Source organism: Coturnix japonica, chromosome 9 (genome assembly GCF_054131305.1).
Source record: "Coturnix japonica strain WE chromosome 9, WE-NBRP24, whole genome shotgun sequence".
Taxonomy (NCBI): domain Eukaryota; kingdom Metazoa; phylum Chordata; class Aves; order Galliformes; family Phasianidae; genus Coturnix; species Coturnix japonica.
The window spans coordinates 27,566,105-27,592,184 of NC_140671.1; the positions used below are offsets into that span (position 1 = coordinate 27,566,105).

Sequence of the window (26,080 nt, forward strand, 5' to 3'; positions counted from 1 at the left end):
AGCCAGAGCGGCAGCACTGTCCCATCCTGCCTCCCTCTGCCCCACCATCACTCGCTGAAAGTTAATATATAAAGACATAGTTGTGTTTGGAACAGGCCAGGTGATTGTCCTTCCCTTGTGAAAAGTCACAGTGAAAATGGATGTTTCATTTCTCCACATAGATTTGCATTAAGGAATTGGACTCGATGATCTGTACGGGAGTTGGGCTCAATGATTCTTATGGATCCTTTCCAACTTGGTATAAATCACAGGCAGAATCACAGAGTCCTCAAAGACCACTGAGATCATTGAGCCCAACCATCAACCCATGCCCACTGTGCCCACCCATAGAACCATAGAAGGTTGGAATGACCACTAAGATCATCCACTCCAAGCACTGACCCATCACCACCAAACCCACTACTTCCTACAGACAAATTGCACAACTTTGGTCTCTTTTTTGGAGCAAAACTGCATTTTGTCTGTGCATTTGGCTAATGTTGGTTTACCACTTCTTCCCCTTGAGCTTGGCAGAGCGCATCAAGCAAACAAGCCATCCAAAGACACATTTTAATCCTTTTTTTTTCTCTTTTTTTTTCTTTTAATGTATAACAGTTATGCCTGAGTTACAGAGAGACACCTACAGGCAGCAGGTAGTTAAAGCAAATACCAGTTTCTCTTTCTACTATTACTACTCCATATAGCTGAATAAATTATGGTGCGATTATATATATACACACGCACTCACGCACACAGGCACACACGCGCACACACTCCCAGGCAGGCATACACATGGAGCAAAATGGCTATGAGTCAAACACAGAAGCAACATATCCGCAGTTACTAGGAATAAGGAATGTCCTATAGTGCTATGTAGATATTCCCCAGGTGGGTATATGGAGGTGTTAGGGATGACGGGTTAGAAGCGTTAAATACACAAAAGTCTCTGAGCAACAGGAGCCAATCTGCTGAGTTATCAGACACAGTGAGGAAATGTCCATTTTGTGGTCTCAGGACGGTGCTGAGAGGTGAAGCAGGGGCACAGGGAGGTCCAAAACCCATCAGTGGGTTGGCTGTCCCCTAAGGATCTCAGTCTTCAGGCATGGAAGAAATATCGACCTGAGAGAACGGTTCTGGAGCGCCATCCCTTTGCTCGTTGGCTTCTTGTGTGGTTGGGATCCATGGTTACCCAACATAGTCACCATTGGGTGGAGGTCTGCTCCATCCCCGATGGGTCCGCGCGTCCCTCAAGGTCCCACCACCGGCTCTGCTCTTCCATGCTTGGTTTTCTTTCACCTCCCTCTGTTCTGTCCCACCCTACCCCCTGAGTTTGTCTCTTTTCAGCAGAACTGAGGTTGGCAACCCGTAAAACAAAAGGAAAAAAAAAAAGAAAAGAAAAACCAAAACACTTGGACTCTCATACATGAATGTTACCTTCAGAACAGAACGAAGAAACAAACGAAAGAGAAAAGAATTCCCCAAATCAAACCCATCCCACCCCAAAGATTCTGGAATGTATTTTGAAAACACACAATAGGCAAAATCTCTACATTTCGCCCTCCCCACTCCCCCCTCCTCCCTTTATTTTTTTTTTTTAATTTTTTCTATTTTTTTATGTTTTTTTGAATATTATTATTATTATTTTTAACTAGCACGGCACTCACTGTGTTTTTTAGTATTTAAAAAAAAAAAGAAGAAGAAAATAAAAAAGAAAATAAAAAAAGAAAGAAAGAAAGTCAACTTCCTATAAACATACAGCACATGACCCAATTTCCAACTAATGTACAAAGTGCGACCACGAGGGAAAGGTCAGAGAACAGCTATTGGTGCTAGCGGGGCGATTCGGGTTCCCCTACAAACTCTATTTACAGCAGTGCCCGGGTGCTCACGGACTTTCAGGTGAAGGCGAATGGCAAACAGGATTCTACGGTGCTCCCTCTCTTTAAGACTTGACTTGGTGGGGTTCTGTGCACCGCTCCTTGAGGATGGGTGATAGGATGGAGTGGGGAGGAGAGAGCTGGTAGGATTTTGCGAGCGGGAAGGATTCTTGTCACAAACTGGAACTTTCCTTCTAGTTTTGCAGGCAGCGAGGAATGCATTTGGTCAGAGATTTCAGGGTTAAGCAGTGGGGATTGCTGGCTTCTTGTTAAAGAGTAGGTTGTTGTAGTAAATGGGTGTTTCTGGCATTAATCCCTATGCTCATGTCCATCACATACACCCTTGTCCTTGCCCTAGAACCCCCTGTTCTGATATGGCAGTCACAGAAGGTGACTTGGGAATGATATTTAAGCCAGGATTTGGGTCCAAAAGGGATTTCTCCCTTCTATCAGATCAAGAGCAGCATCTTGTGTTGCTTTCCAAGACTTCACACTGACACAACCAGAGATGGTGTGACTGGCAGAATGGCCAAGCGAGTGTGTTAGCACGCTTTTAGGAATGTAGGCTCCATCACCCACATGCAGCAAAGCTGATTGGTGCTGTGCATGGATCTGACAGGATGCTGAGCAATGTAAGAAGCAAAATTCGGCTTTGGTCCCAACAGGTACTTGCCCACATGGCTCAGGAGAAAGCAGCTCAGAGGATCATGATAAATGAGGCTGGGGCAAGGCAGGGAAGAATTCCCTGGGAAAAACGTTGTTCCAGCTGCAAAAACAACATCAGGTTATTTGGAAAGAACTGAAGAAACAGCAATAAGAGAAAAAGGGCACAGCAGAAGTGTCTGTAACAACCTGTCCCTAGAAGCATGTGCTGGAGCAAAACTCATCCGACTGTGCAGCCCCATTTTCATTTGGGAGGCCCTTTCCTTGCAGCAGAGCCCCATTCTGCACACTGACCCTCTGACACATCTCTGACTCTTCCTTCTCTCTGCTGTCTTTGCTCTCAATGGGCAGCTTCTCTCCTACTGAAGGATGGAAGGGCCACAACAGTCCTCACCCTTCTCAATTACAAGGGCAAGAGACCCACAGTAGTCATCTGTATCTGATGCCCTCTCTCTGGCCAGAGTTTGCTATCACATCTTCTGCTACTATCTGACGCTCGTGTCCTTTTGGTGATAAACAGGTCAAACTTGGTCCCTAGGAGGAAACGTAAATGTTGCTCGTGCCTGTGCCCACCATCTCCAGACCTCATGCAGCAATTCACATTTACACCTTCCGAAGGTCCCAGGCTGGATGGACATCCACCCCGCCCCTGCTTAGCAGCAATCTGGCCTGCTTTGGCCCTGCTTTGGGAAGCCATCGGTGAGAACAGAAGGGTAGAGTGGGGGTGGGGGACATTTGTTGTCTCTTTAATTTACGTTTGAGCTTTTTGTTTGTCTTTGTTCGTATTTCTTGTGTTCGCGTTGCTGTTTTATGTTTGTTTGTTTGTTTAAACAAGTTCTTATATTTGGTCCATAGGTCTTCTGTGGTCCCGAATTACATCATCCTTAACAGTCAGCTTGGTTATTCCTTCCTATACAACATTCACCAAATTTACACCAATGGAAAGAAAAGGAAACAAAAAAGAAACTTCTTTCAACAAAGGGGGGGGGGAAAGAGATCAATTTGGTTTTGACTATGCCAACTACCTAGATGAATGGAAGGTCCTTAAGCATGGGCAAAACTCCGTGGCCAGGTAGAGGGAGGGCATGAACTCGGGGTTAATAAATGTACCCAACCTATTGTCTCTGGCCAGAGAATGCAGGTCAATGAGGCCAGGCTTGCCTCTGAGCACTCCTGGAGGAGCTGGATTAATGGAGAGCCCTCCTGATCTTTCCCGTCTCCTTCACAAGTTGATGCAAGGTGAAAGGGAGTTGGGAAGGAGTAAGGTCCGGGTACAGGCAAATCCCTGGAAGGCTGGTAGTGTTTCTCCAGTGGTACCGAGTTGCTGGAGTGGGTTGTTGGCACAGTCGGACTCTTCAGTAAGCTTGGCCTGTCTCTACTGGTAGGAGCCCCAGAACAGCTGAATGTTCTCCCAGCTTCATCCTGCGCTGTGTGGACAGGCTCACGTTCTTGGCCAAATAATCAACAGCAGCTGAAAGGGAAAAGCAATGGGGGAAGGGAGAGTGAGAAAACAGCACAACATGAGGATTATTAGTGGAAATGAGGCATTTGCCATCAAAAGATGTGTAACCAACAGACCCCACAGACCCATTCCTAGGAATTGACTCTTGGATCAGAGGTTGTGCTCCTGGGATAGGGTGCATCCTTCTACATCAACCTGCCAGGGCTGTGGGTCCCTCACATCCCCCCCAGCACCTACTAAGGGTGAAGATCCTACTCATGCCACAGAAAATGGTCTTTCCAGGGGAGTTGCCCATTGATGAGCCCGAGACAGCTCCAGCCTCACACTGTGCCACCAGTGATGCCAGTGCAAATGAAATTCCAGTAGGACCTCACCAACCTGGACAGGGCTTGAATGTGACTCAGCCACCACCATGTGCTGACTCATTCCTCTGTCCTAAGGGAAACACTTTGTCTGGGTGAGAAATGCATCCCAACTCTCCAGCCTGCCCCATGGTCTGGGGTGGGGGGGGACGAGGAGTGGGGCAGGATGGTGACATTGCTCATTAGCTGAGCTTCAGTCAAAGTCTCTCCCTTTCCCTAGCTTTAATGTCTCAAATTAGATTAATAAGGAGCTGGCAGGAGATGTACAATCGGTGCCAATGAGTAAACAAATTTCAGCCATCAACATCTTGTCAGATGCCTGCCCCAGAGGAGGTCCCTTCCAGACTCAAATTCTTATTAGACTTGTCATATCTATTAGAATTCCTTTCACGCTTCTGCGTTCCATCACCGGCATCATTAACACAGCTCCGGCCTTTGGGAACTGCAAGGACCACATTAATCTGGCATCGCTGCTCCTCACCGGCTGGGACAGCACTGGCTGGTGTTTGGGGAGCAGAAAGGGTACAACTTCTGCTGGTGGCTCTTGGTTGGACACTTGGAGGTGGCACAGTTGGGCTGGTGCTCCTCCTGGACTGGGAGGAATCCCAGTAGGGGCAGCTTGTCTTGAGCACTGGGCTCTGCAAGTTGTGTGATGGTGCCTCCAACTTCATAGGGTTAAAGGCTGGGGAAGACCCTGCTCTATGGCTTGTGTCCAAACCTTTCCAGCTTGTTCCCCTGATATTTCAGGTGATCACATTAAATAACAGCTTTGTGAAGCCCTTGTGTGTGTTTGGCAGCTGTGCTCTGGGTGAAGGGAATCACAGAATCATTAAGGTTGGAAAAGTTCACCACTAAGATCTGCTGAATATAAAATGCACTGAGAAAGACAAGAAAAAAAAAAATGCTGTTATATCAAGGTCATAACCATGCAAGACCTTGCTCAGCAGTTCTAATTACCAACAAAATGGTTTCTTCACATAGAGATCATTATAAATGGAGCTCATTAACAGAAAAGCTTATAGTGAAGATTTATGTATCGCCTCTATTTAGCTGGGCATCCGAATATCCACATATTAATGTGCAGATGTGGAGAGTCTGCTGCTTGATGGGGATCTCATCTTCAAATGGCCACAGCTGGATATATCTTGAGTAACTCTACCAACCATGCAAGAATTGAATGGGAAAACATTCCTGCTCCAAACTGAGCCCTGTGGCTCCCAAACTGAATGGACGTCCAACAGAAAAGAGGGAGAGGAATCAGGAAAGGCAATAAAACAGCATAGATAGGGTTGGGTGGGCAGCTCTTCAAGGAGAGGCCCAAGTGAAAATTCCTGCAGCAAACCAAGACAAACCCTTCTTTCTCTTTCCCTCTCCTTTGCTGGTCACTCTCTCTTCAAAAACGTAGCTTTATTTTTTACACACATGGGTGTGACTAACGTCTTGCCTAAGGGAATCTTTATTGGAAATACATGGTATTGGAATTTGTTTAAGATTTTTATCAATAGCACGTGTGTCCAGCCTCACATCCAGAAGCGAGGGGAAGGTCAAGGGGTCACAGATCAAACTCCCGAAAAACAAAAAAAGGAGGGGTGGGGGGAAGCTGCTATTGATCCCGTCTGCCGCCACAGCCGGTTCTCATTTAGCTGGAGAAGTTAAAGACATTAAAGGGCTGTGACGGAGAGGGGAATAAAAAGCCACAGCCAAATGGAAGGAAAGGTCACTGAGGACAAGCTATGGGCAAGCAGGAGCGCTCCCGGAGGAAGAGGATGCACCTTTAACCCTCTGCAGATCACCCTCTCACAACACCACACTCATTATTAGTTTAACACCAGCAGGTGAGCCCTTTGGCAGGGTTTCTGGAGGAGAAACAGACCTTCCCTGGGTTGCAGTGCCTTCCAGGTCTGAGCTGAGGGTTGAGGATTGCAATTCCAGCCTTGCTTTGGCTATAGTAGGATTGCAGCCTGGTTGGTTGGCAGACTTATGGCTTTTGTAAGGGAAGCTGAGCATGGAACCATCCCTTATCCCTACAGAGGGCAGGGGAAGGAGCAACATACATAGTTGTGCATCACTAAGGGATGGTATTAAAATCCCCTTGGCTGAGCAGTTGGGCTTTTGGAGAAGCAAAAACTGGAGAGAAGGAAGGAAAGGGTTGGAACTGGATGATCTTTCAGGTCCCTGCCAATCCAAGCCATTCTACGATTCTGAGTTCTTGTTCTTTATATTTTCTAGCAGAAATGTTTTGCCTAAAATATTTTATTTTGGACTTTTGAATTGGACTGCAAGGATGATGGGAGCAATCTCTATATGGAGCAATCTCCATCTATCAGATTCCATTTTTCTCTCTATGTGGATGGACTTCTTTCCAATTCCATCCCAATCCCCTCCATGACAACACCCACACATTCTTAGATCCCTCTTCTCCTCCCCTGTTCTCAGTGCAGGGGCCACCCAGCACTTACTTTGTCCATACTGCCCATACTGGTAGCCAGCCACTGGGTCCACGCTGTAGCTGGTGGTGCTGTAGGTGGGAGGACAGTAGGACTGCGAGGTCGGGAGGCTGTCCACAGACTTGATGGAGTCACTCCGCTGGCTGCAGCTGGCAGAGATTGAGTTGGTGGTGTCCAGACCACCGTGAAGAGGAGAGATGGAGAAGTCAGCTTGGGGCTGCGGAGGAACCCCACTGGGGTTGCTCAGGATGCTCATCACCTGGGGAAACATGGGAGGCAATGTGTCAGCAGGGGTAGGTGAGAAACAGTCTACCAGGATGGAGAATGAAAGCTGCTTCCACCTGGTAAGAACAGACCTCATTTTTGGCTCCCCTGTTTCTAAGGCTTTATTTCATAGGATCGTTGAATCATCAAGGTTGGAAAAGACTACAAAGATCACCATGTCCAACCATCACCCCATCACCCATGCCCACAATAGCATGTCCTTCATACACATCCAACCCACTGGTTTTATGTTTCTGTTGCCCTCTTTTTTAATGTTTTAATAAAAAAATATATCTGTATAAAAATAAGTTTTGTTACTTATATATCTTAACTGTATTGTATATGTTATATATACTACCCAGACCCATTCCTCTTCACCCAATGCAGCCCAGGCAAGCCAAAATGTTGGACACCCATAAAGCTTATTTGAAAGACCTTCCTAAGGGATAATGGAGAGGTTCCTTCCATGCACACTCAGCCTTCAGTTACACTTTGCTGCCCTGCCAACAATGCCACTGAACACCAGAGAAGGGAATAAACCAAGGAAAACACAAGGGATGCACAAGTCAAGACCCACGGTTTCCTAAAGGGACTCTGACATCAGCTATTGCCATTGAAAGTCTGCATGGGGGTGGGTTAATGGAGATCCCAAGACATTCTGGTTTTGATGCAGATTCTGCTTTAGGGACAAAAATGTCAAAGTTCTCTTCACCCTGAAATGTCCACGAGTTCAAAGATGACAGGTCACATTGCAGCACAGTGCTCAGTTTTAGAATGTAATTGAATTTGCACACCAGCTATCTTCCTGCTCTGAGACCTGAAACAGATGAATTTACGCTGTTTTTGTTGGTTTTGTTGGGGTTGGGGTTTTTTTTTCCCCACCAAAATGCCAGATTTGTTCCTGTGGGTGAGTGTGGGGCAAACCACTGCCTACAGGCCTCCATCCTGATATAATGCCTTAATGCAATTGCCTCCTGCAATCAAGCAAAGTGACCCCTGGGTGCCTGGTTAAGGGTGTGAGGAGTTTGTAGGACCGGCGGTACTGAATTTGTGCTGGGGGAGGTGAGGGGACAGCCCGTCACCTCGGGGGGCCATAGCAGCATTGGGATGGCTGAAAATCTCCAACTTTAGCATAACCTTATTGACATCAATTAAAGTGGCAAATTGGAAATATTTGGAGCCTGGCAAGTGGTAAAATGAGCCCTTTATCCCCCGCCAGCGGCCTGGTGAGCTATTGTGCGAAGCATCCATTCTCTGGAAGGACACAAGAGTTGTTGTATAGAGCTCCGGGTCCCCTTCCTCCTCATCTCTGTCCCCTCCTCCCTCACCTTCCTGCTGGACTGGGGCTTAGGGGATGCACTGTCCTTTGCTTTCTAAAGCTTCTCCTCCCTCCGGAAGGGCTCCGGAGCCCCGCAAAGCCGCTTTGCCTTGATGGGATCCCACCTCCTGACTCTGCCGGCATGAGATCCTTCCCAAATTTGTCTGGGGGGGGGGAATTTGGGAGCAGGGCTGGCTGGGCCCCTGTGGAGGGGGAGTTAAAAAGCCTGGAAAATCAGTCTAACACTGGGGCAGAGATGGAGGTGCGAGCTTTGGACAAGAAGCACTTGTGAGCAGAGCTCACTTACCCTGCCCTCCTTTGAGTTTTCCTGCCTGCACTGAGCTTAGTTTGCTGCTGGTCCACACCAGCTAAAAAGCAATGGAGCTGTTTTGTCCATCTGAGCCTAAATCCCCTCCAGCCCTCCAGGCACTTCAACTCAATGAAGCCTTGAGATGAAGTTTTTTAGCTGCAGCCACTTGCCCGTGGAATCCCCTGCCCCATGACAGCAGGGGGATGAAGAGAGGAAATTGCATTTAAATATGCAAGACAGAGTGGATTAATATGTGAGCAGAGCTGTGAGGGTGGGTGTAATGCAAACCTCTCTGCCTCAGTGCTTAGGCAATGGGGAAACAGTGGCAGTGCTGCCCCAGCGTTGGTTTTCCAGCTGCAAAGTTGTTTGTAACCTTCCACTAAAGCTGGGTCACGAACTTTGATCTGGTTCAGCCACAAATCCCCCTCCTCTGCCCCTCAGTCCCTGCAGATATCCCTCCAAGCATCAGGGCTGGAGGTGTCACAGCCTGCCCCAATAGGCATCTGGGATGCTCACATCTCCAGCAGCCACAGGACACTACTGCCTTTCATCTGTGAACCGAATCTGATGTTTAAAACAATAAACATCCTCCCTGCATACAGATATATGAAATTCTGTGCTATGTTTTGCAAGCTCTGGCACAGGCAGCACCAATCAGGGCTGTTTTGCTGCTCCCTTTCTGAGTTGCAGAGCTACAGATTTGCTGCATGCACTGCAAACCTCTGCAGGTGCAGGAAGAAATCATCTGCTAGAAAACAACGTGCAACTGGAACTACTCAGAGATGGGAGGGTTTGCTGGTGCTCTCCCTCCTGGCCATCTCCCCCTAAAAGAGTCAGCTGCTTTATATTACTCAGGAAAAATAAAAGGGTCTTAAAGCAAGTAGAAGTCATATTAACACTTCCGCTAAAGGCCCTCTTAAAAAGAAAGCGGGATGTAAAGCTGTGTTGGTAAATGAAACCCAGATTCACACTCTTCACACTCACAGGAGCTGGGAGATGGGAGAATGCACTCGCAGAAATGTTACTAAAGAGAGTAATTGGCTTTAATCAGGCAGAATCAGGGCTGATTTCTAAACCTGGCTCTGCTACTGACTCTGAAGGGTTCAGGTGAGTCACTTAAGCTGGGACTCAGCTAACCTGAGCCATGCCATGATGCTTCTGGTCTATACTAATCCTCCAGAATCCACCTACAGAGAGAGTGACACTTCTGAAGGACCATTCCTCCCATCCTGAGACCCCTTTCTGAAAAAAAAAGACAAAATTTCTCTCTGGAAATGCATAACAAGACATAAGGATGCCAATATTACACCAGAACATCCCCGCCGACCATGGGAACATCTGTCTTTTTGCCTTTTCTAGGCATGCTGTGAACAGTTTGGGACTGGGCCCCGCCAGGACCCTGTTTGCATCCAATCCACCCCAGGACATGAAGGTGTTGGGACTAACAAGAACGACGCAGAGTTTTGTGCTCCATCTCTGCTCTGCAGCATGGATAAACCTTGGCCAGCACTATCTGACTTCTTGTTTCAGCTGGATAAACTCATTTTCCAGGCAACTTTTGAACTCAGGAAGGTGCGGGTGCATCTGGAGAAATCTCTTCCTCAAGAATGCCACGTCCTTCTCCCCTTTTCTTTCTGACCTTGCTTTCTTATAATTTATTACTTCTTGGTGCATTATCATCACTAACTAAAAATCAATACCCACTTCACATCTGTAAGGTTTTATCTGGAGGGAAATCTGCTCCCTGTCCATCACGGTGACTGACAGCCTTCCCTTTCCCCTCCCTCTCGTTGACTGACTCTCTCCCCTTCCCCATCTCCTTCACCTCTGCTGCTGTCCCAAATCAGTCACAGGCATTGCATGGGCTTGTACTTTAGACTAAGTCAATAACAGCCCTGGTACTAGGAGCCTTCAGCCTCACTCCTACCCTTTCCGGAGGTCATTTGTCATAGGGGAAAAGTGGTAGGGGGCTTTGGTGTGTTGGGGAGCCCAAGGTTACCACACAAAGACCCTCCTGGATGAAAGAGCCAGCCTCCTGCTGCTGCCGCCCTCCCCACCCTCATCTCCCCCTGTTCCCCAACACCCCCCCCGGGACGTTTCATCACTCTCTCCCATACTTTAAAAGAAGGGGAGTTAAAAAAATGTAATTAATTCCCTCCATTTCTGAGCTGGCCCTCAGGGCCTCTGGCCGTGGAAACTGTAGCAGGGGAAATGTGCACCCTTTATGATAAACGAATGCGGCTTTGGGAAGGGAAGCGCAATTAGGGCCTTCAATCTGTGCAATCAGGCCTTCAGATTTTAGGGTTGGAGGCTGGGGGGTGGTTATGTGTGTTATGGGGGCGGGAGGGACTCAAGGGGCAAACAATGATAGGGACAAGATACTGCTCAGATGGAGAAGAGCAAACGCATGTCAGGGAAGGGACATTGGGGAAGTTTGATGACCAACCCTTGCCCTGTAGACCTGGTCAAGTCATGGGATAAACCAGAGCAGCCCATTGGTGACATCACCTTGAAACACCACCATATGCAGTGTGTAAATAGCCCAAGACAATTGGGAGGATGCAGAGATGCTTGGAAGAGATCACATCCCAATATCCCAAAATGATGGGGAAGTCTACAAACACCATTTCCCAGAGTGGCTCCCAGTGTTGCTTGTCTCTGTTTTTGGGCATCCGATCTGACAAAGCGTAAAGCATCCAAAATCAGAGGCTGCCTTAGAAATAATGCTGCATTTAGAAACTGCTGAGTCTGGCTAAGTTGTGAATAAAAGGAAGACGTAATCATCTGCAACTAGCTGGAGGGTGTTAACTCCAAAGGAGCTGCCAGCTGGTCCCAAAGGAGCGCAGAGTGAAGAGGGAAAAGCAGAGACTCATGGCAGTGAGGGGTATTTCTGAAGCTGTGGTGCTGTTTTCCTAGGAATGGGTATAAAACCTCAACTTTGGGAAAGGCTGGAAGCACAACTGGCTTGAATATTTAATACTAATCAGACAAAAGCACTACGAACTTCTGCTGCGAAGAATGTGTTTGTTTGTAGGCTCTGTGGTGTCAATATTTACACCAGTCAGTGGGAAATGAATATCTGAATATCTGATAGTCATGATGGGAAAGGCTATGGGTCTCTTGGCTTTCCTGCCTACAAGGAGCAGACAGCTGGTCTGCTGTGAGTTCCCCTATGAGGTCTCCACCATTGGGTTGGTCTCCACCATTCGCATCTTCTGCTTTGGGCAGGTGATGCTCTGTCTTCCAATGCTGTTCTGAGCTACTTGGTGGGGACCCAGCTTTAATATTCCCACCTTTCCCTGGCAGCCTTTTCAGCTAATCTTTACCTTCCCTCTTGCAGAAGGTAACCTTTCCTCACATCGATGCTGTTTGATCTCCGTGGATTCATTCTCACTTCATGGGAAGAGGGAGAGTTGATTATTCTATACATACATTAAACGGGAACAAAACGAAGAGGTGACTGTAGGACTGCTGAGAGTTGAAGAAAGAGTTGGGAGGAGATAAATAGCTCCCCAAAGATCTTCACTTGAAAGGAGGATAAATATATGCAAATATGCCCTTAGGTAGGCCTAAAATGACTTATGTAGCAATCACTAACACTGCACTCACAAAGCCAAGTAATTAATTTTGAATATTTTCTAAACCACTGGATCCAGCTGAGCTGTACCTCAAAATGCCAAACCAATCCAGTAAGCGTTCCCTCCACATGTGCTTTTGCATTCAAGCCAAGAAACTTCATACTATTTGCACCTAAGAGAAAAATCTGATCTGTTCAGTCTAATGGCAGTTCCTAGGAGATTTCAGAGCCCAGGGATTAAAGGTTGGCCATAGGATCATGAAGGTTGGAAAGACCACTAAGATCATCCATTCCAACCATTAACTCATCACCACCACAGCAATGTCTTTTAAATGGCACTTGAAAAGCGAAAGGCCGACCCAGTGAGATAAATGGGAGTTTAGCTCTTAATTTAAATGGAGCATTTGTTTTGCTGCAGGAATTAATTGTTATACTATTGATTTGAAAGAGCTCTGACTGGTGTTTCCTACAAAGCGAGTGAAGAGTAGTGCCAGTGTTTGCTAACCAACACTACCAGTGTATTTACTTTGAATGGAAGCAGACAAAAAGGCCATACCCCACAAAAAACCATTCACCACTAATGGCAAAGGACTGCTCCAGGGCAATGATGTTCCATTTTCATAACCTCTTCCACTCCAGAGGAAAGCGTATGGGGACAAGTGAAACTTGAGACTTGCCCAAGGCCACACCACATGAGTCAGAAGCAGAGCCAGAACAGAAGACGATGTTCCTGGATCCTTCCTGCTAAGCATGGGACAGAGCGTGCCGGATCCCTTCAAAGCGATCAGCAATGGTTGCCAGCGAACAGTAAAACCAGAAATACCATCAATGCCTTTTCAGTGACTTAAAACACCTGAAGGATGTTTCAGCGTAGTCTAAGACACAGCGGGTGAAATGGAGATGAGCATCATGTCCTAAGACGACCCTGTTCACTTGACTGATGAGGATGGAGAGGGCTTGGGGAGATGCTGGTGGTGAGATGGAGCCGGGGATGCAATGGTGAGCTGCAGCAAAGCAGGCCAATGCAGGCTGCACAAGGGGAGGATTAGGGGGAAAAAAAGGCGATGGGAAGTTATTACCTGATTGTTCAAGGCTATGGTGAGGTTCCACCTGGAGCACTGCATCTTGTTTTGGGCACCCTGCTTCTGTAGAGATGTACAAATTATGAAGAAGGTCTACAGAAAAGTTTCTAAGCTACAGAAAAGAATGGGAAGGTCTCTAACAGTAAGAGAAATTGCTTAAGGCTGGATGGTCTGGGTAAGAGGAATGAGCTCTTCTTTCAGTGGGAATACTGTAAGGAAACCAGAAGCACCACAGGGTTATACATCCAATAATGGGTATGAGGAAAATTGTAGCAGAAGTATAATTTGGAGGGAAGAGGGGAGGCATTTCTGAATGGGAATTACATCAAAAACTGCTTGATCCAGAGACACAAGCCACTGCTCTTGGTGCTTGGGAGCCAAACTCTATTGTCACCTACATGAAAGCAGATGCTAAAGCTTCTAACAGTCTGGATAACCAGAGGAAACAAACAGACCTACTGTGACGGTGCGAGCTGTTTGAGGTATAGGGGAATCCCAATATATTTCTATTTCTACAGAAATCAGCTTCATTAATGAACAAAATCAAGACTAACCCCTCCCACAACTGGGTGAGACTCAAGCCAGCCATGACTTACCATGTTGAAACTGCTGAAAGGGCTGATTTTTGTGCACTGCTGACCATCTCCCTCTGAAAAAGGCCTTTGTTCTTTACTAACCATTGACATCTTTATTCACCTGATGCTACCTATGCAGACCTTATCCTGATGCTGTTTTACTCCCAGCTACATGAAGGCCAAGTGAATGCACTGGGGACTGGATCCTCCATAGGGAAATTGCTTTGTTGGGATATGGAGCATCTCTGGGCATTAATTGCAGGAAGACAAATCTTGATCGTGCCATTTTAAAACTCACAAAGTCATTGAAGATGAGAGAGCAGAAAGGCACAGCCATAGAAAACAGGAATTCCTAAACATTTCCAAGCCTTGCGAGGGACTCAGGTTAGGTTTGGCTTTGGAAATGGGTTGGGCTGGTGATCCCTTGTGTTTTTTTACTCGGCACCTATTCATCCAGTTCTGGGTAGGCTGAGATATGATGATGGCAAGAATATACACCAAGAATATACACCAAACATCAAGGAACACCCAACAAACCTCCAGCCATTTCTCCCTGAACACCCTTCAGCATCCCCACATCAGCAGAGACTAACAAAGACAGCCCCAAATCCACAGAAAGGTCCCCTTTTCCCCCCTCCTCCCCTCCCACTTCTCTCCCTCCTTTTATATATTTATTTCCCCTTTGCTAAGCCAGTCTGTGCTCGCTCACTATCACAACCCCCCGCGGACACTGGTAATGGAGTGCGGGTGCTGCCTTACTGCTTCGAAACAAGATTTCCTGAGATCCTTTGAGCTCGCTCCATGCCTCCCCCTCGCCTGCTTTTCTCTCTCTTTTTGGAGAGTGGAGGGGAGCCTCTATAAATGTGAAAGGAGCTGCACTACAAAGAATCCCCCGAGTGGCATATCCCAGCCTCGGGCGAAGCTGCTTGGTGCACTGATAGTCCTGCGTATCTGTTCTAGGACTCCTCTTTCTCTTCCCCTCCCTCTTTCTCTGATCAATCGAGGGGCTGTAATCAGTTAAGGTCCAGCTTAACTGCAGTGTAAGATACACCAGTTAAGCAAAGCCAATGCCTCCAGGGTTCCCATCATAAATACGGAGAGGTCATGGGGAGATGAAATAACCCTGATAAGTTCGGCAAGTGCAGTGCTAGCCAGGCTCGCATAGAAAACTTAATAACTTGAGCTGGCAGAAGAATGGGAGAAAGGAACAATCAGAATTGTTTCCTACTCCCAGCTCCTCTTCTGCTTGTTTGTTTGCTCCCCCAGCTCTCCCTCAGTTTCTCTTTTCAGCTCACTCCAATGAATGAGCAACCCAGACCTTGATCCTGTCCAGGACTGCAGCGATGAATTCTCAATGACAGCTGAATCCAAGGAAATACCCTTCTGCAGCCCTACACATGTGCTCTCCCCTTAGGCTTCTCTTCGCTGCTAGGGAGCAGTGTGGTATTTCTAAAGGCAGGCAGCTCCTTGCTTTGGCCAAATATGAGGCTCAGAACCCTTGTAGGATTTGAGCTCTGGGCAATGGGGTTATGTCCATGCAGGCTTTGGGGTCCACTGGAAGCGGTATTGCAAATAAATAGGAGGAAAAAACGAGATGATAAAGCAAGCAACTTGCTAAGGACGGTGCCTTAATTACAGGATTACCCTTACTGCCAAGGCATTCTACCTCGACAACCTCTACCCTGCTTGTTTCCATAGTAAACCTTCTCCTTTCTCTCCATAAATGTCCATCTTCAGGGACAGACCAGGAAAAATGGAACCCTTTGCATTCATTATTTATAATCACCTTTACATTAAGTTGATCACCTACAGGCTGGATCCAAATAACTTATGGCTTTCTAACACCCTTTTTTGGGGGGTTTGGGGATGACTGGGGTGTCAAAGGGACTCCATTGTGCTTCTGTTCCTGAGCTCATTGCAGATAAATCCTCCCTAAATTCTACCTGGCCTTAATCCTGAACTAATAACTCAACGAACACAACGTGAGGTTCGGATGCAAACAGCACCACATGGGCTGCTGTCTAATTGGACATCAGCCCACCAGGCATTGCAGATAGAGGAAAAGAAAAAAAAAAAGCCATGTAGGATTTATTAGAAACGATGCAGATGCACAAAGAGCAGAACAAAATCTTTAACCAGAAGCGATAAGAAAACCCTAAAGGATTTGAGTTGAGATAAATATCCCTCTTGGAGTCCTCCAGCTCTCTCTCAAAGCTTTTTGGTCCAGCGTTTCCCCACAGTGTGAGAGGTGCTTACTTAAACAGGGGTTGGGATTACCCCTTCCCCCAGTGCTTTGGCATTTCTGCACTCAATGCCTGCACAAAACTCAATCAGTTTGTATGATTACCCAATGCAAAGAGTAAAGATACACCGTTGGACTGCTGGCCAAACTATGTCTACACCAATGGGAAGGGTCAATACCTCATTAATACTAAACCTCAACCAAAAGAGAACAGTCACACATTAACTGAAGGATCACATAAACCACGGCACAGCTCGCTGTACCAACCCAACGCACTTCATATCCCAACCCCACAACTCCTGATTGAGCTGGCTCTTATGAGAATACCTTGTTTGGAAGAACAAGAGAATGGCAAAATTGCTGAGCTGTGCCCCTTGCTGCACGGCCAAGTAGGGGAGATGGGGGGATCACACCTCGTAGTGCTCGAGCAGAGTTTTCAAGGCATCTCCTGCATGCAAAAGTTTAAAAGCACACAAGGCGCTGCTGATCCAGAGATAAATGGTGGAAAAGGGATTAGAGATACTTAGCGGAGGAGAGGGAAGACTCAGGAAGGGCTGATTATTTTAAAGATATGACTATTTAAAGATAATGATTGCATAAATTTAATTAATGCATTTTCATGCTGCAAATGGCCGTTTTGTAATTAATGTATCTGGCCTCGCTAAGCATGGGAGATCACATCTCCCAGCCTCCCCCCTTCCCTTCCCGATTCCCCCCTCCGCCTCGCGTTTAATGAAAGACAGAAAGCAGATGACAGAAACAATTTGTCAGCCAGTACGGGTGTCAGATGCCTAATTGGTTGCGCTGAGTTAGTGGGAAGTAAAGGGGGAGAGGGCCAAGGCTAGGGGGCTCTTCTCTCTTTATCCAAGGCTTCAGGGTGGGTGCCTGGATGGGAGGTGATGGAGGGTGAGGGGGTGAAAGTGTTTCTCGTTAATTGATGGAGATTAGGATGCAGATTGGCTGTGGCAGGCACTGGGCAGTGACAAGAAGGGGATGGGAGAGGCTGGTTAACAGCCGTGCAAACAAGCTGCCATATCTCACCGTGCATTAAGGCCAGCAGCGCCGACGGCACTGGTGGTTCAGGTTGGTGTGTGTGGGTTAGAGCCTTAGAAAAACTGCTTGCCCTGTGTCTTCCCATCCTTGTCACACTCTGGGATTGGCTTAAAAAGCACAAAACAGGAGTTGATGTACGTGTCAGCTGGTAACTGAGTTCTGTGGGTGTATTTGGGTCGTAGAGATACCACACTACCTACTGTTCTCTGGTCATTATGTGGAGGAAAAACATCCTTCTTCATGAAGAAAGACCTGGCAGCGTGAATCCCTATGAACTAAACACTGGCACAGGCTGCCCAGAGAGGTGCGTTATCCCTGCAGACATCCAAGGTCAGGCTGGAGGGGCTTTGAACGCCTGGTTGAGCTGCAGGTGACCTTATTCACTGCAAGGGTGTTGGGCCAGATGGCCATGAGGGTCCCTTCCAACTCAAACTATGATCCTATGATGAATTAGAGAGCCCAGGCTATGAGCCCCCTGAATCCCATTGAGAGCCAAGCATCCTGACCCTGTCCCATCAGGACACAGAATTGGCTGGCCAGAGTCACATCCGAGAGGGAAGATCCCCAAGCCGAAGGAACCTCAAAAACATCAGTGCCATCAGATGCTGTTGGGTGTCCCTATAGGTCTGGAAGGTATAAGACAGCCTTATACAGGTGGGAACAGCTTCCTATTCCCACACATAAAGGTGATAAGTAGAGAAACATGGGGAGAAAGAGCTAAGAATAGAAAATGTTGAGTTCCCATGCTGGGCTCTGATCACATTCCAACATGCCGCCCGCAGAGATGAACACACTGCTGGGCTCCTGCATTGTGCTACACATCCCATCGTCAGGGGTCTGCAGAGGGCTGAGAAGTGGTGAAAAATGTTATAGGACTAAAAAGATACGCAATCTTTTCTCTCAGATGAAAGACTGACTTTCAAACAGCATAAATGGAAATGGAAAGGGGGTGGGAGATGCAAGAGCAAATGCAAAGTTTTTTATTTCAAGAAGATGAAAATAAGGTAAAACCTTGCAATTTGTAGCAAAACCACGTTTAAAATAAAATATCCCCTTACAGTTTTGTGCCCTTGCTTATAAAAGCAAAAGAAATTCTCCAGAGTGCGCTGAATGAAACAGAACCATTCTGCTCTTCCCAAGATGTCCCCAGTTGCCTCCTTGTCCCTGCTGGCCTCAATTGTCCATTCAGCTGTAGGGTGAGCATCATGCAGACATGGGATTTGGTGATGTGTAACTGAAGCCACTTTTATTGGTGAATATTTGTGTTGCAGAGATCTGGAAGTCCTACGGTCAAGGAATGGGCACCACTGTACAGTAGAAATAAAATCCTAGTGCCCCAAAATGGCATATCTATGGCTATCTCCCACCAAGCTTGGCTCTCTTTCTACTCTCACTCCAAGAGAGCAAATTCAGGGGGGAAAAAAATAGGGTTAAGTCTTCATATTCCTGATTCTATTCCAATATAAAGTCAAAAGAGAGTAGGAGCCAACCCTGCTCCAGCACCCAAAAGCTAAATGGCCTAAGATGCAACAGGGAAAATGGAGGAATGGGGATTATTAATGCCTTCTGGAAATTTGCCTTGCACAGGCACTGCAGAAATACTCAGCATTTACTTCTTCCTTATTCATAATACACACTCTCTTCCCTACACTAGAGTACACCCATCATTTTCCTTCTGGTTTATAGGACAAGAGGGGCAATCAGTGGGCGGTGGAGCTCTGCTAGGGAGGAATATGCTCCATCGTGTATTAAACAAATGCTAAATGATTACAAGCACCATATTGGATGAGAAAAAAAAAAGCAGGCTGTGGTGAGTTGTGCTTGTCACATCACCACTCCTCCTTGGCAAATAAGTCCTAATGCACAATTGGTATTTATTAGATGACATACAACAACTGTCTCATTAAATCAGGGCTCGAGTATAGGCCGGAAGTCTTAATTTAAAGTGTCACCAGCTATTGAATTCAGATGGTTTAGGCAGGAGGAGAAGGGAAGGGAAGGGAAGGGAAGGGAAGGGAAGGGAAGGGAAGGGAAGGGAAGGGAAGGGAAGGGAAGGGAAGGGAAGGGAAGGGAAGGGAAGGGAAGGGAAGGGAAGGGAAGGGAAGGGAAGGGAAGGGAAGGGAAGGGAAGGGAAGGGAAGGGAAGGGAAGGGAAGGGAAGGGAAGGGAAGGGAAGGGAAGGGAAGGGAAGGGAAGGGAAGGGAAGGGAAAGAAATGGGGCTTAGAGAAGTGGGAAGTGGTAACTGGTCCTAACCCACCTTCTGAAATGGGTTGTGATTTCCATGGCGATAACAGCTCTGGTTCAAAAAATATTTGTTCTGCATTTGCTTTCTCCCCCTGCTCCCCTCTACGTACACTCCTTCAAAACTCTCCCCCCTAATAAACGGTTGAGCACCTTTCTCTGTGTTCTAAATGCAGCGTCGAAAGCAAAGGTTAATGCTGGAGATTGCATTCCAATTGAAAACGCGGCAACCGGTAAATTTGGTTTGTTTAGAGTGGAAATGCTTGAACTGCTGTGGATGGGTGGCGGGTGTGAGAGCACTGGGGGGGGGGGAGATGCGGGTGGGAGATGTGCCCCAGCTCCTCGCTGGGCAAAATTAAATTTCAAAGTTTAATGAGTTGCGAAGGGCTCTGGATTAAAAAGCCTGGACCCTGAGCTGCCAAAACTGAAGCAGAGTGATGAAGGGAGAGAGAGAAAAGAGAGAGAGAGAGAAGGGAGAAAAAAAAATCCCACCAAACCCGAAACGTCAGGGAACAGAGCAAGTGAAAAATGTCAGGGCAAATTGCTCTTGACAGTGTTAATATCTGCACCTCATAGCAATAATTACATGTAAATAAATAGTGAAATAGCTCTCAGCTGGAGTCTGGACTCCGAGTGCAGATGCCACTAACAGCCAGCTGGGGACCTTTCGCTCTTCTACTGTCATTTTCCCCCCTTTCTTTCCTCCCTCCCTCCCCTCATTTAATCTCTGCCAGAGCTGCAAGCGCAATACTGAAACCCTGCAGCCACTTTCTTTGGGGGATCGCTGCCTCCTCGCATCGCCCTCCCCACCAGTGGGGGGGTTTAAGCCCCTTGCAAAGGGAGAACAAACTTCAGTGGATTCACGTTTGGTCATCTTGTGAGTAAAGCTGAGAGGTGAGAATATCTTGGCTGGCTGTCCTCCCACCACTGTGGGGTCCTAAAATGTCAAGAGGGATGCAGCTATCTGTTTCAAACAGTAGGATTATGTTCTTCTTATCACCAAGGTTGTCTCTATTTCAAAAGGACATGGGAGAACATAAGGCTCAGCATCAGGGTGCTAAAAGATGCTTCATTTCCAAAGAGCCTGAGCTGATGCTTCTAGCCCTTATATAAATAAAGACCCAAAGCATTCTGCACTTCTACCCCACTCCCTCCTAGGGCACGGCTCAGCATAGTGCATCATCTGAGACTGCTGAGACATGACCAAGGGAAAAAAGGCATTGCATCATCAGCATTAAAGCCCACAGAGGAGTGCCAGGCAGACAAACTGCCCTTTGGGTTGTCTGTCCCAGGTTGCTTTGATGATACAGCCAAAGGGATGTGAGTGTATGAGCGGGGGAGACTCCATAAAATAAACATGCAATTGCACAGAGAATCATAGAGTTATTAAGGTTGGAAAAGACCTCTAAGGCCATCCAGACCAACTGTCCACCTACTGCCCATGTCCAAAATCCATAGATACACGATTACTACAAGTTGAAGTACTTCTACAGAGAAAGCCTTTGGGGTGAGAGCAAAGGGCACAGACTACACCCTAAGTCAGGGGCAATGGGGTTCCTACCTTACACATCTAAATTTAAGCAGAACAAAACCCTCGTGCCACCGTTCTTAGTCTCGGAGATAACAACCATCCCCATGGTACAGGGAGAAGAAACGCTTCCCAGGATGATGAGATGCTCAGATATTATGATGAAAGCCTTAGATAAAGCTAAGCTCATTATTTTAGCCCTTTTCTCTTCCACTTGGTCCATTTATCTCTTTGCGCCCTCAGTTTAGCTCCCAGTCCTACAAATCAGGATTAATTATAAGCCATAAAGCTCTTCTAACCAACAAGCAAGCCCATGCTGCTTACCCCTCGTTGCTGGAGGAACAGAAATAACTTGTGGCTGGAGACAAACAAACCTGTAAGGTTGCTCACAAGGGCAGGAATGGTTTAACCCAACCAAAGATGTAGACAGAAAACCCAGGGATTGCTGCTCCCTGTGCCTGGTGGTATGAGAGATGCCCCACATGCAAACCCATTGACATCTCTCCCATCACTCCAAAGCTGAGATGCAAGACCAAAGGAAATCAACACAAATAACCTGCCACTGATAGGATGGAGACGTTCCTACTGAACCACTGCCTTGTATAAGGGAGAAAAGCTTTGAGGCCATTCCTTTCGGCTAATGAAATTCACAACAACACCCCACACTGCACTGAGCAACAAACACAGCTCCATTATTTGGAAAACAAATATGTTCTTTAGAGCTTCCTGGTTGTCAAACACCTTTTTGTTTAGCTCAACAACTAATCCACTTATCGGAGGATAAAGCTGCCAGTGAATCAACAGTATGATAAAAGCATGCACAAAATTAGCAAAAATTTGCCTATGGCTCCTGCACATTTAACAAACACCAGCTAAGAGAAAAATGATTCCTATTTTTTTTTTAATAACTGAGATCCCCAGGAGAGATTCTGTCAGATAGCAGCTTTTATTTTGCTTGCAGTTTTTTTCCCCCTCTCTCTCTCTCTTCGTATATAACCCAAGTACTGAGGCTGGGAGATGCGGGGAGCTGATATCAGATCCACGGTGAAATTGGCAGTATTTGAATAAGCAAGTGATGCAGCAAGGAAAAAAAAAAGTAATAAGGTTTTATATATATATATATAATAGAATCATAGAATTGCTCAGGTTGAAAAAGACCTTCAAGATCACCAAGTCCAACCTCAATCTAACCATAGTACTCCCTTAACTCTAACAACCCACCAGTAAGTCATGTCCTTGAGCAAAATATATATTATATACTATATATAAATATATAAAATAAAAATGTACTGCTCAGGCACTGGCTGCTTCCCCCAAAACCTCATATTTGCTGGATGTTTTCTTCCTCCTCAACACTCAGAGGATGCTGAATTTGTCCTTCCCTGCTCCTCCCATGCACTGCACACTTGAATGTGTGCAGTGACATTCTTGTGAGAATTCTAGTATTTCTGGACATTTATAAACCAATGTATATGAAAGGAAATGAGAGAAAGAGGGTATGAGAACTCCTTAAGGCTGGGCAATGAAATGGCAGGTTCCAGTGCAACCAATGCACCTCTCCATAGTTCATATCATCATCAAAGAGTGATTCAGCTTTTCCAAGGTCTGACTAATCTTCTGATGATTCCCATCTCTCTATCATACTGAGAATATAAAATGACTTTGCCTCCAATGGAAGTGTAGTAGATAAGAAGAATGAACTTGGGCAGTATTCTCCAGTTGCTACCTTTAAATGATGACGGCCTGAACAGGAGAATCATAGAATGGTTTGAGTTGAAAGGGACCCTTAAAGGCCATCTATTCCAACCCCCTGTAGTGAGCAGGGACACCCACAACTCCATCAGAGCCCCATCTAGCCTGACCTTCAGTGTCTCCAATTATGGGGCTTTCTATGACCTCTCTGGGCAACCCATGCCAATGCCTCACCACACTTACTATTAAAACTTCTTCCTTATCCAGTCTAAACCTCCTCTCTTTTAGTTAACCATTTCCCCTTTTCCTATCACAACAGACCCTACTAAGGAGTCTGTCCTCTTCCTTGGTGAGCTGGACTAGATGACCTTTAAGGATCCCTCCCAACACAAAAGATTCTATGATTCATTCAAATATTCTCCTCTTTCCCCCCTACCAACTTTACCTAGACTTGAACAGGACCACGGCACATGACCATGGGATCATTTAGGGGAGCTGAGAATTAATCAAGAGGCACCCACCTGTCAGGCTGGTATCTGGAACTAAATGGAAACACTTGCTAGTACTTGACCTCTCGCCCTCCAGACAAGCCTGCGGCTCTTGAGAGGTTTGAGAAACCCTCTTGCAGCTCTGAGACCCCAGGTGAAATAAAGCAAGGGGAGAGAGGCAGGAGCTGGGTAATGAGCCATGGGGGAAGCAGAAAGAGCTGGTGGAGGGAGCAGTAACCTTCTGGCACTGGTGGGAGAATTCAAACGAAGAGCTGGTGCAAAGACTTGGATGCAAGGAGGGAATAAACAGATTATGCCATGGTTTGGCCAACAAGGCAAGAGGAAGATCCTCCTGAGGCTCCATGCCATGCAGGATGGGTAGCAAGAGCTGCTGGAAATATTTGGGGTGAAATATCTCTATGCCTTTCTATGTGTCCCCTGGATGGGTTTTGGTTTGGATTAGATATAACTTATACATTGGCACAGACAGTTCAGCACACTTTGGTGCTCCATCTGCCTTTCCTGTGCTTAGTGGAGGCCAAAATGCCATGCCAATGAAACCCAAGGCAAAGCTCCACCTTCTCAACAGTAGAAGAGAGCCCTGCATACCTGCCAAAGGATCTTCAAATAACATATAGTAAATTTTTTAAGAGAATATTGCTCTTTAACATGCATGGCCAGATTATAAACTGATGCAGAATGGCTCAGTCACTCCAACCTTGGAGCCAGATGATGTGAACACAACTATGTTAATTCTGGTTTGATCTTCAGCTTTAGGACTTTGGGCTTCAGCCTTAGAACTTCTGGGTTATCTCCATGAGAAGGGAAAGGGCAGATACTCCAGCTTTCACCAGCTGCCCCAATACTGAAGAGAGAAAGAGCACACAACAAGATCTGAGCCAACGTATGAAGCATTGGGACGTCTTTCTTATGAAATGGGACATTTTACACAGTGGGACATCTTACATACTGCGACAGAATCCAGGAAGATTTCATCTGGATCTACACAGCGTGGAAAGAGTTTATACTTAGAAGCCAGCTGGAGGCAACGCAGACCCCAAAACATCTATGTGAGAGACGGCACTCTACAGATGGGCATAGCTGCAGGGCCAGGGCAAGGCATGGAACTGCAAAGAGCAGCATGTACAGTCCAGGGCCCCATTAGAGCCATCAGACAGAACTGCTGAATCCTACATTGGCTTTTAGGGTCTGGGAGACCCCATGTGGCTCCTAATTCGGGGCTGGATTTGTGCTCAGCTGCACACTCTAATCGCTAATTAAAGGTTTGCCATCATCCTCCAGCAGCTGTCAGTGTCCTACAGGTCGATCCCCAAGCAACACTCTGCAGAGCCAGAGCTGTCGATTGGAAAGTTCATTGTATGGGCAGTATCCAGCCCCCTCCCTGTCCTCAATACACTCGGGTATTTATTTCCTATTTATTCCCTTCATTTCCAATGCTCTGAGTTACCTCTTCCCCCTTCTTGCATTCCATATTTCTTGCTTTCTCCTCTTATTCCTTCCTTATTTTATTTCTTTTCTTCTATTTCTTTTTTTCTTTCTTTCATTCATTCTTTTTTTCTTCCTTCTTTTTTTCTTTTTGAATGAAAAAAAATATGTTATTTTGTGCCTCCTGAGCCTTGCTGGCTGGGCTCGGCTTCTGTATCAGCTGGAGGAGCTTATGAGCCTCGTCTCCTCGGATTTAGACTGAAATTTTGATTTTCTGCCGTGCTCAGATAATGTGGAAATCCTGTTCCCCGATATTTACTGTTTATCAGCGCAGCACAGTGCAGTTCTGGGGGGGAAGGGAAACTCCCCCTCCATGTCCCCCCTCGTCCATTCCACCCCCTCAATCCTGCATGCTAATGGGGTCTCACTTTGGAGCAAACCTACAACAAAAGCCTAATTAGAGTGAGTGTCGGGGAAGAGGGATGAGCCCCATCATTGTATCCCACTGGAGCACAGAGTTGGTCCCTCATCCTATTGGTGACCACCAAACCCCCTCACTGGAGGTGCTGTCACCTCAGGAAGACCTTAATCTGTATGACGTTGAGGATGGGAAAGTGAACAGCTGTTTCTCCAAGCTCCACATCTGGATCCAGCATTCCCTCAGCATCCGCCTCTCTCCAAGGAGCTCCACGTCCCTTTTGCATCCATCCCATGCACATCCCTTCCATGGAGATTAGTGTCACCGAGCCCTTGCAAACGCATTCCTATGAGGAACCTGGAGGGAAAGCAGGGGCACTTCCCTGCCCGACATGAACCAGGCAAGAAAAATAAAGCAGTAATAAGAAAATCTGGGGCTCAGCAGCAGGGGAACATCTCTAAGTGGCCAGCGGGGCATAATGCCTCGCTATTAATGAGGCCTGCCACCGATCCCTAAAAGGATTGCTTATTGTCAGATAGTGTACAGGGCTTTCTATCTGCCCCCCAGCCCCTCGTGGGGAAGGCAGGCATTTCCCTCTGGTTGGGATTGAGCTGAATGATGTCCTGGTCACCTACAAACGTGCTGGGCTTTCTCTGAAACCATAATTAGCAGCAGCAGCGGGGTAAGGCAGCAGGGTAACACGGCATGGAGGAGGAAATGGGAAGAAAAAAAAAAAAAAAGAGGGTTTAAAAAATAAAGAAAAGAAATATAAGGGGAAAGGAATGGAAACGGAGACGGGAAATGTGATAAAGCTCAGCCAGGCGCTCCCTGCTCGCGCTGCTCTCCGCTCAGCTCTTCTGGTTTAAAGTGACTTCTTATGGAAGCAGAGAGGCGGTATTAGAAAAAAAAAAAAAAAAGGAGAGAGAGAGAGAGAGGGAAAAAAAAACCAAGACACAGAGAGCTTCCTTATCTCATGGAGACAGTTGTCAGGAATCACTTTGACTGAGTCGTTTTGTCTCCATGCTTTTTTTCGCTGTCAAGCAGGCCTCAGGACAT

General features: G+C 46.7%; 1 protein-coding gene across 8 annotated transcripts in view; it reads right to left on the bottom strand.

Annotated features, from left to right (window-relative positions):
- Positions 1–556: 556 nt before the first annotated feature.
- Positions 557–26,080, bottom strand: part of PAX7 (paired box 7) — an 86,677-nt gene continuing 61,153 nt past the window's right edge. For 4 of the 8 annotated variants that reach the window (XM_085509728.1, XM_015882285.3, XM_032448794.2 and 1 more), the window contains 3 exons: positions 13,339–13,404; positions 6,803–7,049; positions 557–3,990 (listed from right to left, as the gene is read on the bottom strand). In XM_085509728.1, coding sequence (XP_085365854.1) covers positions 3,875–3,990; positions 6,803–7,049; positions 13,339–13,404 — 429 coding nt within the window. In that variant the 3' untranslated portion in view covers positions 557–3,874. The remainder of the gene's footprint in view (positions 3,991–6,802; positions 7,050–13,338; positions 13,405–26,080) is intronic. The other 4 variants (XM_085509729.1, XM_085509730.1, XM_032448797.2 and 1 more) reach the window with 1 other exon arrangement.